General features: G+C 36.7%; 1 protein-coding gene across 8 annotated transcripts in view; it reads left to right on the top strand.

The window, feature by feature from the left end:
- The window catches only part of LOC133519576 (uncharacterized protein ZK1073.1), a 101,447-nt gene extending 82,725 nt beyond the window's left edge, over positions 1-18,722 (top strand). For 4 of the 8 annotated variants that reach the window (XM_061853595.1, XM_061853593.1, XM_061853590.1 and 1 more), the window contains exons 7-10: positions 1,453-1,574; positions 3,273-3,293; positions 3,642-3,804; positions 18,289-18,719. In XM_061853595.1, the coding sequence (XP_061709579.1) occupies positions 1,453-1,574; positions 3,273-3,293; positions 3,642-3,804; positions 18,289-18,477 (495 nt within the window). In that variant the 3' untranslated portion in view covers positions 18,478-18,719. Of the gene's footprint in view, positions 1-1,452; positions 1,575-3,272; positions 3,294-3,641; positions 3,805-12,732; positions 13,857-18,288 lie in introns of those variants that run through there. The other 4 variants (XM_061853592.1, XM_061853591.1, XM_061853594.1 and 1 more) reach the window with 4 other exon arrangements.
- Positions 18,723-18,934: the final 212 nt, after the last annotated feature.

The following is an 18,934-nucleotide window of genomic DNA, read 5'->3' as shown; positions in this document are numbered from 1 at the left end:
AAACGGTTTGCCTCCTCTTTTTTGTTACGGACGGCTAAATAATGGAATGCGCTCCCGCCCTCTGTATTCCCTGATAAATATGACCTCGGTCTCTTTAAAGCAAGAGTGAATAGGCTACTACTGAACTGGTGAGCTCCATCTTAGGCCCTGTCTTCACTTTCCATCAGGTGTGACTAGAGCCAATCGCCGATCAGTTTTTAATAAAAAAAAAAAAAAAAAAAATTCATTGGTTAACCAACCAAATACAAAACCGCCTGGATCTGTGACTGAACGACCTGACTAAAGTCCTAACCTACGTTATTTGATCACTTAATGTTTTCACCTACCCTCAACTGGCTTAAGGAGCTATTTGAGGGTACATTATGTTTACTTTTATTTAATTACTTAAGACTATAGATATTGACTGTTGATGTATGTTGTGCAATGTTGTGTTTAACTTTTCCATTGTGGTAAACTCTACGAGTATTCTATATTGTTTGTATTGTATTAAGCAGAAAGCGGATGACCGCTTCTCCGTACAAAAGTAGTCCTCATTTTCCTCTCTGTATATTGACGTTTCAGAAAATATTATTACACAATTTGATGTAAGTATATTCACCATAGCTATGCCTCTTTGTTTGATTTTTAAATTATTATATAAGAGTGAGAAGCTTTTAAACATTTGTATTATTATTATTGTAAACTTTATTGCACATAAAAAAGATAACAACAGGCGGACTTGATGCCAATAGGCATTCTCTACCAGTCAACCATAAGGCAAAACAGAAAAACTTCAAGGTGGGTGCAGTGAGAATTAAACAAAAAAACCGTAACATTTGAGCGAAATAAAATTTCTGAATGTTAATTTGTATGGAATTGCTTCTATTTCTTATAACACCCAAAATATCGAGAAAAGTCAAACGATAGCTAAGGTTAATGCACAGTCACGGACTTTAATTGTTGACCCGTTTGGGGTTTACTTTACATTGGACATTTCATACCGTTAGTATTGACAGCCAAATTAGCTTGAACCTTAGATGGAGCAACAAGTCTGCGACCGTATCTACAATATATTGTGTAAAAATATTTCCATAAAGACAATATCCAGGGAGAAAAATGGAGAATACGTTTGTATGGAGAAGCGGTCTTCCTCTATCGTCTTAACTCCAATTTTTTTTTATATCAAAGGTAGGTACATATAAATATAAACCCAATTTTTGCTACATACTAACACATTTGTCCGCCAGACCCATCTGACAGACATAAATAATAATTATTACAGTGTTTTTGTACCGGCTTTTTTCAAGCATTCCTTATTATTTTACTTTCTTTTATAATGGTAACATCTAACACCGTTATTTGCTTTTTTCAATTTCGATTTATTTCTTCAATAGACAAAAATGGTCCATAATGCCTTTTACCTATAAAACAAACCTCAAAAACAAATGTAAAACCTGTATTTTCATCCTACAGCAAATCCAGAGCGACTCCTGCGAAGCGACCGAACGCGAACGAATGTTACTAGAGTACCGCTCGCGTCTGCGCGGGAACCTCAACACGCACAACATCAAGCAGTATGTGCGCGCCTTTATCAAGTAAGTTTACTTGTGAGAGACAGCACTATACAACAGACAGAGACGTACGAATGTGAATATACTAGAGTACCGCTCGCGTTTGCGCGGGAACCTCAACACGCACAATATCAAGCAGTACGTGCGCGCCTTTATCAAGTAAGTTTACTGGTGAAAGACAGCACTATATTTAACAGATAGAGACGAACGAATATTACTAGAGCACCACTCACGTCTGCGCGGGAACCTCAACCCGCACAACATCAAGCAGTATGTGCGCGCCTTTATCAAGTAAGTTTACTGGTGAAAGACAGCACTATATTTAACAGATAGAGACGAACGAATATTACTAGAGCACCACTCACGTCTGCGCGGGAACCTCAACACGCACAACATCAAGCAGTACGTGCGCGCCTTTATCAAGTAAGTTTATTAGAGCGAACGAATGTACCTATACTTAGGCTAGTTATTTCAACAAATGTTGAGTAAGCTACATCATATGGTATATTGCTTAAAACATGTGCTATATATTAATTTTATGCGTATAAAAGTATTGGTGTAACAAGACGTCGCTACAAGGTTAAATCAACGAAAACGTCATTCGAAGTGTCACGGGACACATCTTAGGCCGGCCTATGGAAAGTAGAGGCAAGGAACAGAATCTCCTTAGGCAGAACTGTTGCAAAAGTGTCCAGCTGTCAGCTATAAATAATAGTTTCAAATCTCTCCAAATTAGCGCTAGAGTAGCTAAGAACCTAGGCGTTACTGACGGAGTGAAGTGCTGCGCTGTCTATGATTAGATTTTTTCTCAAGTATTCTAGGTATTGTAGCGCCACCTATTTATGGTTTTTTGTCGGTTTGACTTTTTGGTATATGGAGATTCTGTTCCTTGCTTCTACCTTCCATAGGCCGGCCGATAAATTTATATATGGAGCCGCTGGCGTCTGCGCGGGAGCCTCAAAACGTCTACTTGTCGGGGCTATGACGCGTAACATAGCAGCTTAATATCCTGTAGAAATCTGTATTATACGAGTATATACCGTTGAATTTTAACCTAAATTACCAAACGTTAGCATAACAAATAAATAAATAAATATTATAGGACATTAGTACACAAATTGACTAAGTCCCACAGTAAGCTCAATAAGGCTTGTGTTGAGGGTACTTAGACAACGATATATATAATATATAAATATTTATAAATACTTAAATACATAGAAAATACCCATGACTCAGGAACAAATATCCAAGCTCATCACACGAATAAATGCCCTTACCAGGATTTGAACCTGGGACCATCGGCTTCGTAGGCAGGGTCACTACTCGTACCCACTAGGCCAAACTGGTCGTCAAAATATCTTTAACAGAAGTGTAAAAAATAGCGTCACGTACCCGACACCTTTCCTGGAATGTCCCTGGGGCTGTAATCAAAATGGCATTCGTTTGTAGTATGCAAAATCGAAGAATTGATCAACAACAGCTCTAGAGTCAGACCAAGCTACGTTGGCAGCGATTTTGATAGCCCAGAAGGTGCAAGTATTATTTTAAACGTCAAACTTATATGAGATTATTGCACTTGCACTGTCTGGGCTATCAAAACCACTGCCAACTTAGTTTGGTCTAACTCTATGATATTTTTGGGCTTTGATAAAATACCTACGACAAAAACATTTATGTACAAAAACTTCGCTATTAATTTTGTTTCATGGCTGTTCTTAACAGAGAACCCCCGTTACGGCCAACGTAAGTATATAAATAATAATTTCCTTTCCCATGCTACTGATTTTTAGGGTTCCGTAGCCAAAATGGCAAAAACGGAACCCTTATAGTTTCATGTTCGTCTGTCCGTATGTCAAAGCTATTTTACTAGAAGACGCCTTGAACGTTGAGCTTCGTCCAATGTTTTGGCTATGAGCAAGAGGACTCCCCTCCCCCCCAGAGAATAAAATCTGTAGGTAACTAAATGTATGCTTTCCCCGGACCTCCTCCCCCTAGCTAGCCAATCGGCTGGCCACACTCTTGGCTATGAGGAAAACAAAGACCTTTCTTGCATTCTTTCTTTCTCGTCTTAAACCAGTTCATATATTCCAGCCGCAAGGACCTGGTCCTCCGTGGCTGTCAGCCCGACATCCTGCTCATCACGGGGCTGCTCAGCCCCTACTCCGGCGTCGTAGAGAAGATGTACAAGGAACTGGACAAAGACAAGGTCACCATCCTCAAGGTGGAGAAGGTCGGCGACGTGCTGGCTGAGGCGGTAAGTTCATCACCTGGTCCTCAGCCTGACATCCTGATCACGGGGCTGCTGTGCTCCTACTCCGGTGTCGTGGAGAAGATGTACAAGGAACTGGACAAGGTCACCATCCTTAAGGTCGAGAAGATCGGTGACACGGACTGTACTGGCTGAGGTGGTAAGTTCTTGATACTTGGTCCTCCGACTGACGTCCTGATAATGGGGCTGCTCAGCCCCCACTCCGGCGTCGTGCAGAAGATGTACAAGGAACTGGACAAGGACAAGATCACCATCCTTAAGGTTGAGAAGGTCGATGACGTGCTGGCTGAGGCGGTAAGTTCATGACCTGGTCCTCAACCCGACATCCTGCTTGCGGGGCTGCTGAGCCCTTACTCCGGCGTCGTGGAGAAGATATACAAGGAACTGGTCAAGGACAAGGTCACCATCCTTAAGGTCGAGAAGGTCAGCGACACGGACTGTACTGGCTGGGGGAGTAAGTTTATGACCTGGTCCTGAGCCCGACCACAGGGCTGCTCAGCCCCGGCGTTGTGATTCGTCGAATTTTTGAACATTTCGAGCATTGTTTTCACGTACTCTATAGGGTACATGGAAATAACACTATTTTCAAGTGAATATACTTGTACAAAAGTGTTGTGGTGACGTGGGCCACTGCCTACGACCTCGCGGTCCGAGGAGCCTCGCGCCTCAAATAAGTACCTATATCTCGGACATAAAGTAGAAATGTTCGTTATTCCTTGCGCCACCAGAGGGCCTCGCTAAATGTACCTTGCGCACATAAAATGTTGGTCTTGCCCCGGCACTGGACGCACTGGCACTGCTAGGTATTTACCTAGTTACTGTAAAAATGAAGACAAATAGAAGCGTTCAATTATAAACCATATTTACTCCATACCGTATTACCCCGAATAGGATATTTTTTCGTCGTCCAAATATCATTGAGCACCTTGGCTACTCTAATATATATATATGTATATGTCATGGTGACTGTACCATACTGTGGTACAATACAACAGTTATTAAGCAATCATCCTACCCTGCACTTGTAACACTCCGGAGGAAGTGCCGATGTCTGTAATCAAAGAATCCAATGCCAATTTCATCTCATCCTAGTAGGTGCCTAAAAATATATATTCATCCACCACGCTAGATCGAATAATTATGCTAAATTATACTAAGACAATCAAATGGACAAAATCATGTATTGTCTTATTTTAACTCCATCATTGACAAAAAAAAATTGGTAGAATTTGGTGATTGGTCGAAGATTATGCCAAATATTTTGCATGCTTCGTTATATAACAGCTGCCTATAAAATGCCTCCATTCCATTTGAGTTTTGAGTTTTTGTAGTCAAATCAAAATAGTTTCGCCAATTTTGATTTGTAAGCGGATAATGGAGATATTATTGAAGGTATTAACTTGTACAGATATAATTGACGGTGACTACCTAGTTAGTGGTTTCCACGATCATTAAGCAATCATCATAATTATATACAATCAGTTCTCTCGCCAATTTCTGCGCTATAAGCATTTGTCGGCTAAATTAGCGTTATTGCTCGCAATAATGTGGACGTGACTCCAAAATCGATTAATTATTTAATTAATTACTTATCTGAGATTTAATTTTGATTCCTAGTTTATAAATTACACAAAAATATTAGCTTAAAATGAAGAAAAAAAACAGTATATTTCAAAATGTTATGTATTTAGTTATTCTTTTTATATCAATAATGTACTTAGGTTAGTGCTGAAAGACACCACTCGCAATCCACTGATGTTCATGGAGAAAATAATCTGGAAAGTATACAAGGAGAAAAAGGAAATCGTTTTTAAGGCAAAATGAAAACCATCCTTCAAAGAAATCCAGATTTTGGGACTGTCACCATCTGACTTAGAACAGAAAATAAACATTGAATTCCACTGACATAACAATATTCCTATTAAGCTACTTAGGTTTGCTTCATTACGAACAGTGGATTACGCGTGGAGTTTTTCAGCACTCAAGTATATTTTTGACAAGAGCATGCGACTTGCAATCCGGAGGTCGCGGGTTCAGACCCCGGCTCGTACCAATGAGTTTTTCGGAACTTATATGCGAAGTATCTTTTGATATTTACCAGTCACTTTTCGGTGAAGGAAAACATCGTGAGGAAACCGGACTTATCCCAATAAGGTCTAGTTTTCCCTTTGGGTTGTAAGGTTGGATGGCAGTCGCTTTCGTAAAAATTAGTGCCTACGCCAATTCTCGGGATTAGTTGCCAAGCAGACCCCAGGCTCCCATAAGCCGTGGCAAAATGCCGGGGCAACGCGAGGAAGCAGACTGAGTTATATTTATAAAAAGATACTGAGTACAGAAATTAAAAAAAAATGCTGATTATTGTCTTTAGCAAATCTTCATTATAAAAAAAACTTTGTTTTTTTTTTGACTAGGAATCAAAATTAAATCTCAGATGAGAAATTAATTAAAATGATTAATTATTTAATCAATTCTGGAATCATGTCCACATTATTGCAAGCAATGACGCTATTCTGTCCGATCTCTGGTAATTACCGTAATTGTCGCCGCGTGAATTGATCCCATACAAAGTAACATAGAAAAAAGATCATGGTAATGTCATTGTTACATGATTATTTCTTATTACTTTGTATCTTCTTTTACGTGAGACTCGTGAGAGAGAAATTAAGAGGAAACGGGATGACTGTATCTCCATACAAACGTAGTTCCTCACTAGATATTAACATTATGGAAAATATTTTTATTATTTGCCCCGTCGTTTGGATTGTTTCGATTTTAAGAGGCTGTCAACACCCAATGTCCTTGAAATTGATGTTACTTAAACAGTTTTTTAAGAAAGACTATTTGTTTTAGTCAAGTAAGAAAAATATATGTTCATATTAATTATATTTCAAAGACCGTGGTTGTACTCGATACACGATTGAACGAAATCGGCTCGATAGAAAATAATTGCAGAGATTGGTCTTAAAATCACAATTAAACGGTTTTATGTCTTTATTGTTTTGACTTGTGGGTCTGCAATTAAAATCACAATTTCAAAACATTTATATCTAAACCGTGGTTGAGTAAAATATTACACTAATAATCCACTTTTTTTATTTAAATATTTTTATTATTATTCCCTTGCCCAGTAACATGCGACAGTGCTATCTCATTTACTCCGATACAAATAGACAGTGTGCGCACTTTAGGTATTGACAGCCTCTTAAGATAATTATAAGAATTGAAAGCGAAAAATTAATTCCATATTATAGCGTACTACTTCAGCAGGACCTGGCATTATGCTGAGTGTTCACCTTTTTCAGTATAATTATATACAGTGTACAAGTTAGTTATAAGTCATTTTTTCTCTTTCTTTCTCTATATGTAGGCATTGTATAACTGTGTACTTATACTGAAATAAATGATATTCTATTCTATATATTTTTTAATATTGTTAATATTTTTAATAATTTTTTTTTTTTTTAATAAATTATTTGACGACTGGTCTGGTCTAGTGGGTAGTGAGTAGTAACTTCTAACTCTACAAACCCTAACTACACAAACTCTACACCTTACAAGGAAGGGAACTGTCCGACTCCGATTTGATTCATTTTGATATATGTTATAGAGTAGTCTAAAATAACGGACACGTATTTTTTTTTAGCTGCCCAAACTCAACCTATTGGGAGAAATTGTCCTCCAAAGTACTAAAAAGTTACTAAATCTTCTAACTCCTATAGAAAGTGATGCTCAAGCAACTTGCTAGTTAATGGCTGGTTTGAGTATATGTTTGAAAGCAGCAAAAAATAATGAGCACGTGTTTTGTTATATCGGCTAAAACTCATTTTTTCCTAGTGTGAATCCAATCGGAGTAGTAACGTAATTGCTAAGCCACTTATTTTGACTAAGGTGTGGAGTTTGTGAAGTTAGGGCTTTGTGGAGTTAGAAGCTTGGCTCTACAAGAGATCTGATAACTTTATGACAGTACGAGCCTTATGGTTTCGTCTTGGCAACATTTTACATGAAAATGTTTTTGATGGGATTTCAGTTCTTTTTGTAAGTCGTTTATAACAATCTTCCAGCCCCTAATTTGAAAGGTAGGAGGTGATTTACTATTAAAAACCCTCAAACACGTATCTGGGGGCATCTCTTATACAATCTGCTTTTTTTATTGTATCCTCATACAAACTTCAACCCCTTCCCCCCACCCCTAACGCCTTGTCCTCCCCCTTTTCACGCTTACGGAGTGATTTTGGGGTTAAAAACTATTTTATATCCTTCCGCATAATATTTGGTATGTATATAGTAATTATATACATATCAAATATCTACTAAATCGGTTCAGCGGTTATTAATTCTCCATATAAAATTCCACCCCCATTTTCACCCCTTAGGGTCAACAAATTTAAAGTTTTTTATTTTATTTTGTTGTTTGTGTAGGTACTAATACTATCCGACATACCAAATTTCAGCTTCCTAGGACTTCAAGAAGTACCCTAAGGGTTTTGATGATCATCAGTGAGTGAGTGAGTGAGTCAGTGACGAAATCGGGGGTTTTTAGATATGAATAGTGTCAAGTATGAGAGCTGTGCAATTAAAATTATTTTGGCTTAATAAGTCCGCTAATAATCCAAACCCAAGTTATGAGGGTTCAAAAAAACGACGAAGCGCTTTAAGAAAAGGTAGGTAGTGCCCTTGCGCTTCGCTTTGCTCGTCTTGGCGGAGGCACTACCTTGCCCCCAGATTAAAATAATTTGTATACATAAAGCGACTTCATTCTCCCCGCTATTCATTTTGACGTTTATACAACTCAACTTACGAAACGTCATTTAACCATAAAGTCATTGATGTACGTAATAGGGGTAGATGAGGTACCAGGCGCTCGATCGTGAGCCACAAAATATAGGTTCCGGGACCTATATTGAATTAGTCGTACGGGTGACGCTGAAGTGTCAACATTGTCATCAAATTCGATAAAATATTGCCAAAGAATGCCGTGTTGCGCCTTTTTCCAGTGCCTCAATAGCTCCAAGCACAAAAACAAAGCTCACGGTATCACTTTTCATTCGTAAGTACTGTTATAACATTTGAAAACATATTTTTTTTCTAAATAATATTTAAAATTTCCTTGTTATTGAGTGAGCGCGACAGCTAAATTATGCATTACCCATGTGAGAAACACGTTTATCCGACTGTCAAGTAAGCATGCATTGTAGAGTCAGCAAATTTTTTATAAATATGCAACTTTTTAAATCATGTGCTCCTATTCCTTGAAACTATAGAATGTAACCGGTTTTTATTTTAATATACGAATAACCGGTTGTTAACCAAAAATCCAGTTTTTCTGATAGTATTTTTAAAACAATATCTTGCATTAACTTAAAACCCAAATATCGGGAATAGTCCATCAAAAATTACTAAATAGTACTTGTACAACAATAGGAAAACTATGGACAACATTTTTAACCAGAGCTTGGATTTACAATTTTAATATGCGAGTTATAGTGTAGTTTTAAGATGTATTTATGTATGTTGAAAACTGTGTAATAAATATTTAGAACAGATATTAAATCAATCAAATTTAACCTATTTATTTACTTCCTTTTATCATAAACAAAAGAAATAAATAATAATCATCTCTATTTGTCAAGTAAAATGTATGACGACTTGTCTGGCCTAGTGGGCAGTGACCCTGCCTATGAAGCCGATGGTCCCGTCCCGGGTTCAAAGTTCTGATGATGGAATCCATGAAGAATTGAGGGAACACCTAAAATCTTTTAGGTACACATATAGTGATTTTTGTAGTTTTTGTCTACAAATTAAGCATTTTCATCCAAAAACTGGCAATTAGTGTAGTGGAACTGCTGATGATGAACAGAACGAAACTCCCTAACTACGTATTTACCGTTTGACTATTTGTTTTAATTTGTCCTCTTTGTAGAGCAACTAAGGTGATGAAAATGAAAACGATGAAAATCAGAACGAATACTTTAAATTGAACATTCTAATGTAAGGGCACGCTGCCGTCTCAAATCGATAAAAGTGGGACATTGCTAATTTCGCCTTCGATAGGGAATGATTTAAAAAAATATAACTTTTTGCAATTTTTTTAACTAAAAATGAGTATGAACGTTAAAAAAATGAAAACTAGGTATTATGTTTAGAGAAAAAATTTAACTTATTTCTATTTTAAAACGAGCTGCAGCAGTGGAAATGCCTAGCGATTGAATTGTGAAAATTAAAAATGATGTTCGGTTTCGTTTTTGATACAATTTTTTTCTCTCCATACATTATAATTTTCTTTTTTATACCGCCCTCTACGCATATTTTTTTTTATTGTATAGATAAACTATCGGTTTTACATATTTTATTTAGTGTGTTAGCGAAAAAAAATTGTTTTCCATAAAATAAATAAAGTGCCTATTTATTTTAATTTCGTATATATTTTATAAATATTTGTTTCCTGACGCTACCTAATAAAGACCGCCGTTGAAGGCGCTTATTCCCATGACTTACAACTTGTCCAATATAAGTGAATCCGTATACGTATCGTAACTATGAATAAACAAGGTTCACACTTTTATATTGGTTCTCTTGAGTCGTGCGCTCGGCGAACGATTGGAATATATAAATACCAGGAGTAACTACGAATTACCAGTGATTACAATATTGTCTCTTGTCAAGCGTACCTGTCTTTTCCGAAAAACCATCAGAAGTGAAACCCTGAAACCTCGAGATCCCTATCAACTGAGATCATATCGTTATACTGGTTTTCTCGAGGCGACACGTTAGTTGAACATAGTGAATAGTCGACCAGGGTTTCAGAAGTAAAAAACGAGGGTCAATTTCATGCTTTAAAAATATGATAGTCAATAATTTGATATTAATCTCAGTGTAACTCGCTCGCTCAGATATTTGCTTGAGAGAGACGGTCTAAGATTAGGTAATATCAAATCATTGATATTTTTTAAAAATCGAAATGACTTAATATCACTTTAAGACGACAATGTAAGAAGTATGTACGTCTCGCCTACACATTTGTATAATGTTATTAGTTTTTCTCTGTTGCACCTCGAGGAATACGCAAAATATAGGGGTCTCGCTTGCGCAGCACTGTTAACTATATTTGGTTATCCTTGTTGCTCGTTGTGCACATGTACATTATAATGGTGTGCAGTATTTGCAAATGAATGGGTGCTGGACCAGATTTTAGTTTTGTCAACTATTAACGTCACATATCTACCCCTTTTACTTACATCAATGCATAAAGTATTATTTTTTTTTTTAATTTCCCTATGCAAATTTGACACTTAAACTGCTTTGCATTAAGTTTACTTTTGTATGAAATACTTATCTTGACTAAAATTATAAAGAAGCGTTATTAGCATCTACTAGAGCGCATTGCCTAAGGTCAGTTTGCTCCATATATTTTGACATAATTCTTTCGCATTGGGCGTCCTCTTATATTAATACGACAATGTGCTGAAGCGATCGATATGAAAACCAAAGTGATTTCTTGAGATTGAGTTAGTGGAAATCGTTTTCTCCCGAAATGGTATATCATAGATGTTCAGAACCTCTTCAGAACGCAGTTTATTGACGTTACGGAGGACGGCCGATGACCTCCGAAATTTGAAGTTCGGCAGCGATCGGCCCGGTATATAACGTCTGCCGACAGCAGCCAACGGCAATCCTCAAAAATACACCGTACACTCGGCGCGTAGTCTGATCGCTACTTTTGATGCTATCTGTACGTAAAATATTATCAGAATCATCACATAAAATATTACTATCAAATTTGCAAGCTAACGTCAAGTCACCTACTTTACTGTCGGCGTCGCGTCGGGTCAATACGTACATTCGTCAATAATGCATAATTTAAAATCACGAACAATGCGAACAAAATGTTTTGTTAAATAATTTAATACAATTGAATATAAGAATTAAGAATTCAAAATGCTTAATTAAAATTATAATTTCAAAAACCATTGTCAGTTGACTTTGAAAAATGTTAACGAACATTCATTATAATTAGATGTTTTTTGCAATTTCAAACAACATAATTTTATCGTAACTATTATTTTTAATGGACAGAGCCATCTGCTAACGAAATTATAACTTTTGGGTAAATAACGACGACTTTAGGTATTCTTGGCGTTCAAAAGGTTAAATACCTACCTGTCTGGGGCGAGATTCGAACTCGAGTCTGTGGTTTCTGATAGTCATACACACAGAAATTTTCACTTCCGTTAGTTTCCTGGAGCCTATACTTTAGTTGTGAATTTATTATATTATTATATGGACCAAAACTGTTTATGGAACAAAACTTGCCTCGGACGTAGAGTTATGGCATGTACTAAAACTATATAGATTTTTAGTTAATGCGTCGGCTAGGCAAATGTGACCTTTGGAGGGGCAAGCGTTTATAGGCTACGGACACTACAGTAACTGATTACCACCAGACAAGCAGTGCCCTTGTTTGCCACTAATGTGGTAAAAAATGTTTGTGTTAGTTTGTTTTTTTAATTTCTTAAAATGTTACAAATTATATTCCAATTTCTAAATTATTTGTTTGTTAAACATGTGACATAGGTAAACAAGATCGTGTCATTCACGAAGACGCCTGCCTTGAGTCGTATTGTCATGTTATTAAAGGTTAGATTTGACAAACCTGCGCGTCATAGTGGATGACACGTATTTTATCTATTTAAAAAACTATGTCTTAAATCTATAGTAGCGTATCACTATGTTATGTGGCACACAAATAGCTACAGAAGACATTTAGCGTCCATGTACCTACAAACTAGTGTTAAATATTCAGTTACTAATAATAATTAATCAGAGGCAATTGTGATTGAGACTGTACTTATTAAAATTTAATAAACATTAACTGAAATATATGTCTGACGTTACCTAATTAGGTTTTACATTGTCTCAAGTTCACCGCCTATGACCTATCCGTCGATTACGTACGTTGTTAAAACCTCTACACCAGAACCGAGCGCTCTGACTGCAACCTCTGCAGCTCTGCAGTCCCGCAGTGCGCTCGCGGCCGTGATGGCGTTTCCGATCGTGTTTGTGGCCTTCGCCACAGTCGCGGCTTTATACCTATATCGGCTGTATCATAAAACTACCAACGGTATATGCACATCCCTTAAAACTTTAGAAGGAAAGACGGCGATTGTCACTGGAGGAACCACTGGTATGGGGTTTGAAATAGCTAAAGATTTAACCCGAAGAGGAGCAAGGGTCATCATCGCTTGCCCGTTCGAGAAAGAAGGTTTGAACGCCCAAAAAATAATTGAAGAAAAAACTGGCGTGAGACCAGTTTTTAAACTTCTCGATTTAGGCTCGTTAGAGTCTGTTAGAGAATTCGCGGGAGATATCCTAAAAACTGAAGACAGATTGGATTTGTTAATAAATAACGCTGGTGTTGGCGTGCCTAAGAATTTCGAGACAAAAGACGGTATGAACTTTATAATGCAAGTAAATTATTACGGACATTTTTTGCTGACAATACTTCTGTTGCCGCTTCTGAAAAAGACTGGAACGGCTGCTGAGCCAGCCAGGGTAGTGAACACATCTTCCATGTTACATAATTTAGGGAGGATCGATCTTAATGCGAATAAATCTGGCATGAATTGGCTGCCGTTCTTCAGTTACTGTAACAGCAAGTTTAGCATGATACCCTTCTCCAGAGAACTGACAAGGAGATTAAAAGGAGCTCATGTTGTGATTAACAGCGTTGACCCAGGAGCAGTAGGCACAGGGATTTACTATAGCGGTGGTTTGCTGTTTGGCGCAGTTTTAAGATACTGGACAATTTTCTTCAATAAGACGCCTAGAGAAGGTGCTCAAACAGCTTTGCACGTTGCTTTAGATGATAGAGCGGGAGAGATAAGTGGAGAGTTCTTCAAAGATTGCAAGCAGGCTCGAGCCATACTAACGGCTTATAGATCCAAGAATGCTAAGATACTTTGGGAGGAATCAGTGAGACTGGTGAAATTAACTGAGGAGGAATTGGAGAAATGTTTTAATTAAGACTCAATCAATATAACGTAAGTAATATGGTAATAGTTAATTGGTCCGAGGTCTCTTTTTAGTAACAGTTGCTACGTCTACGTCTGCGCAGGAGTCGTTCTGTGTTATCTAGGCATATTATAATTGTGTGTTGTTTTCCAGATTTGTTATTAGGTGTTATTTTTAAAATTATACCAAAGTTAACTTATTTTACTATCTGTACCTTACTGTTGTTGTTTGTTATGTATAATCGATACTGAATAAATTTATATGAATAACACCTATTTGGGTGCGACCTCTGAACTCTTACAAATAGGTATCTACGATTCCGATTTTTCTTTACTTATTTATTAAAAATAAGTGTAAATTGAAGTTTGTTTTATTTGAAGGTACGAATATTTTCCACGAATCAAATAAAGTAGCGGTGGTTTAAAAGATTTTAGCGGGGGAGCAACTTTTTAAATTTATTTATATTATTTAATCTTGTTTTTTGCAATGTAAAAAGCAATTGGTGGACCCAACCCACAATAAAAAAAAGCATTCTAACTTATTCAAATAATTGGCTAAACAAAAACATGGTATTGTTGCAAGGTTAAAATTACAGATACAAATAAACATAGTTTTTTATGCTATGTGCAGTCGCCATCAGATATATCGGAGCGGCCGAGGTGCTCACATATATCTGGACACGCCTCTATTGTCAAGGAGTTAGAGTGCGTGTTCAGATATTTGTGACCACCTCGGCCGCTCCGATACATCTGACGACGACTGTACAGTCGCCTGGAATAATATGTTACATAACTGAGGCCGCAAAAATATCTGATACGATCTTATTTATAGAGCCTTAAGAACGTGTGACATTTTTTTGCGGCATTCGAAGAGTAGCATTGCAGGTGACTGTACAATTGTACATACAGGTGATTTTCTTCACCAGCCATACTCTGTGTAGTGAATTTATAAGGTCTGCAGTAAAACAATCACTTTTGCAGAAGACGTATAATTTTAAACATTTATAAAAAAAAAAAAAATGGAATTTCATCCTGTATAAAAAATTTAATTTTTACAAAATTCACCAAAATCACTTTTTAATCGTAAAACTAAATGTCTACCTTCCGCATAAGGGGGGGGGGGGGGGGGGGGAACTGAAAGGTAATAAAAAATAAATACGGCTGTGAATTTAGCTGGAAGGAAAAAAAATGTATCAATGTGATGAATATTATGGACGATGATGGTTGACACGTTGGCGAATGATACCTAAATTTTGAACCGTTTAATTAAACAGCCCGTCAAAAGAGGCTTTTAGAATTTTGAGGATATTTAGTATGCGGATCAGATCTTTAACAAATGGCAAAACAAAAAAAATATGACACAAAAATACACAAGAAATAATTAGCTGGTTATTACTGAACAACTTTTGTATGAGATCAATGCTGAAAGTGCGAAAATTTTTTGGGTGTTTCATATCTACATTCAGGCTGATGTGATGCCCCTGATTTCTATAAGACAGGCCAAAAGTTTTTTCGTGGTATTGGGATTGGTCCCATAACAAAAATTGACATTGTATAGCAACATCCTTAAACATCCGTAAGAGGCTGTCAATACCTAAAGCGCGCACACTGTCTATTTGTATCGGAGTAAATGAGATAGCACTGTCGCATGTTACTGGGCCTGGGCAAGGGAATAATAAGAAAATTATTTAAATAAAAAAAAGTGGATTATTAGTGTAATATTTTACTCAACCACGGTTTAGATATAAATGTTTTGAAATTGTGATTTTAATTGCCGACCCATAAGTCAAAACAATAAAGACATGAACCGTTTAATCGTGATTTTAAGACCTATCTTTGCAATTATTTTCTATCGAGCCGATTTCGTTCAATCATGTATCGAGTACAACCACGGTCTTTAAAATATTATTAATATGAACATAATATGTTCATATTAAGTTTTAGTCAAGTAAGAAAAATATATTATATTTTTCTTACTTGACTAAAACAAATAGTCTTTCTTAAAAAACTGTTTAAGTAACATCAATTTCAAGGACATTGGGTGTTGACAGCCCCTTAAACTACGTCCACAAGAGAGGTATGGGCATTGTGAATGTCATCTCGCTTTGTGTGGTAGGGCACAGCACAGCGGATGTCATTCCTGATCTAGAGCAGAGCCCAACTGGGGAAGTACCTCCACCTTACAGGAAACCGCAGCCAAATAACACTAGACCCTACTCATAGTGTTGTGTTCCTGCCGGTGAGTAAGGTTGCCAGAGCTCAACGAGGGGGGTGGGGTTAGGGTCGGCAACGCGCATGTAACTCCTCTGGAGTTGCAGGCGTACATAGGCTACGGATACTGCTTACCATCAGGCGGGCCGTATGCTTGTTTGCTACCGACGTAGTATTAAAAAAAAAACATTTTGTATCTGTTTACTGGTTTATCTAAGCGAAGTGAATTGCTGGTCTGTCTTGACCGCGATTACATTTAGATTGACCTAAAATGAGCGCGTAACTTGCATAATCTGTTGTATAATGAATATAATGATCGGAAGCGGCTGAGGCCGGTTCTAAAACGCTGTTCATTTAGAGTTGCGTGTTACAACAACAAAATATGACATACTTAATTTTATACCAATGTAATCTTCTTTTTAGGGTTCCGTACCAAAAAGGTACAAAAGGAACCCCTATGGTGCGACTCTGTCCGTCCGTCCGTCACATTGCTAAATATCTCGAGAAGTACTTAAGCTATCGATTTGAAATTTGGAATAGAAGTATATTTTTTTTTTGTATTAATTATGGAAAATTCCCAATATTAAGAGGGGGCAAAATTTCAGTCTAGTTACTAGGTCAAATGGGGTATCATTTGAAAGAGCTCAGATTGAACATTACAAAACATTTTTTATTTTTTTTTCATAGTGAACAAAATTGACTTATGATATTGGAAAATGTGAAAAAAAAATACCATCCCCCCCCCCCTTTTATCGCCGAAGTTTATGAATGAAAACTTATGAAATTTTTACATAATAATAATATTATCATAAAGATTACAGGAAACATAAAATCAGACCTCTATCTTGATAATATATTTTTTTTAATAACCAAAAAATGTAATTTAATTTGCAATTTAATCCCGTTTGCGGGTGTTTATTACAGTTGAAATTCCTATGAGATTACACTTAAGGCACCATCTTTCAAATAAAATAAAAATTATTGAAATCGGTTCACATAATAAAGAATTATCCCTGAAAAACCAACATACATACAGATCGCACAAATTAGTTAGCCAATTCGCCCATAGATGGCGCTGTACACAATTATACTAATAGTATACTTCTGGTCAAAAGTCTTTACAGATTTATTCGTGAACTGACATTAAAATGTAAATAAACAAATACACTTCAAGTATTCAAATATGGAATACTAGAAAAAGAAGTTAAAACTATCATAGACAATAAAAGGATATAAAAAAATTATATACAACCTCAACAAGGCATACAAATATTTAAGTCACAATGGAGCATGCAATTATTATAGCTTGCATGTATAATCTTATAATCTATTGCAATTTATAAATATAACCAACAACAATTAAATTACACATCAGACAGATATTCCGTGAGTAAAAACAATTGATTAAATGTAGAGGTAGACAACAGGCAGTCTTATCGCTAAAGAGCGACCTCTTCCAGACGACCTTTGGTTAGCGGAAACAGAGAAGTTAATCGAAAACGTAGGAGTTGCTAGAACGTTATGAAGCCTACATTTACACACACAATTACAGTAAATAAACATAGTACAAGAAATACAAATAGACATACATATACACCGTGTTTTTTTTTTGATTTGCGTTAATTTCAAGGGTGCATTCCTGAGCTTAAATTAAGTAACTTTCTCAAAGACACCGGTATTCCAATTAACTCCATTTCGGAGATAATCAATATTTTATTTTTATCTTATAAAGCTCTTACGAGTGTACACACTTACCGTAGGGCCCGTTCACATATTGATTAGTGTTTAGTACGGGTTAATACATTTTCTACTAAACGTAAGTACTATCTCGGACGATCGATGTTCGAAATGACATTGACATGTCACAGTTTTCAATTGTTTGATTGAGATAAATGTAATGCCCGTGCAACAACAACGCTATATGCAACATTTAATTACTTTTTATAACAAAAAAAATGTTTAAAAAATATAAAAAAAAATTTTTTTGGAAAATTAAAAATGTCACGTTGTTTCCTTAAACGTACTTACCAATACCCCGAAGTTAACGAAATTCAATAAAAACACGGTGTATATATATATATATATATATATATACCTATAAATATGTATAAAATAAACCGAAATATAGTGAAATATGACAGCAGCAACAGCAGCATGTCAGCCACAGAGTAAAAATAACTATCTACTATACTATACAAGTGTTCTTCGTGTTTAAATGGTTCAAAAGGTTAACCATTTATTTTCTTTCCAGCCCGCAAAAGTGGCGCAGTCCCTTCTCCTGTTCTGCCAAGGCCAGGGTCTGCTGACCTCCCTCCCCCCACCAGGCGTCGAGCGGCGCATGTCCCGCGCCATGTCCATGGAGGAATACGACAAGCCCAACATCCGGCGGCTGTCGCTCACGCCCAGCGTCTCCGAGTCACCACCACCGAGGAAGTTGTAAGGATTGTGATGGCGTAACATTTTACCAGCGACGTCGTCTGCAAATTGTATATACAAATGAAAATATCAACGATGACCAACTCTTGGTCAGGTGGCGCAATAGGGTTGTTTCCATCTACAAATCTTAGGGCAGAATTGTATCCCAATAAATTATTTTGGATTATAATATAAGTACATGTTAAACTACTTTTAGGGGACCTGTAATGACCATATTTTTGTTAATATTGAATTTAAAATATCTTTTGGCACACGCGTACGCGCACAATTTTCAAAGAGCGTTTTGGGCGCGAAAGCATCTGTCAAAATATATTTTGTTAATATAATATATTTAAAGCCGTTTTTAGTATAAAAGTTGAATTATAGGGCAACTTTTAGTTAATATAGAACGTAATACAAGCCTTTCAAAAAATTGGAAACAACCCTATTAGTAACGCGTTGGACTGGACCGGCAATCCAAA

Source organism: Cydia pomonella, chromosome 7, assembly GCF_033807575.1.
Source record: "Cydia pomonella isolate Wapato2018A chromosome 7, ilCydPomo1, whole genome shotgun sequence".
In the NCBI taxonomy this organism is placed as follows: domain Eukaryota; kingdom Metazoa; phylum Arthropoda; class Insecta; order Lepidoptera; family Tortricidae; genus Cydia; species Cydia pomonella.
Note: the sequence above shows the minus strand (reverse complement) of the source record. Positions and strands in the feature narration are given on the sequence as shown.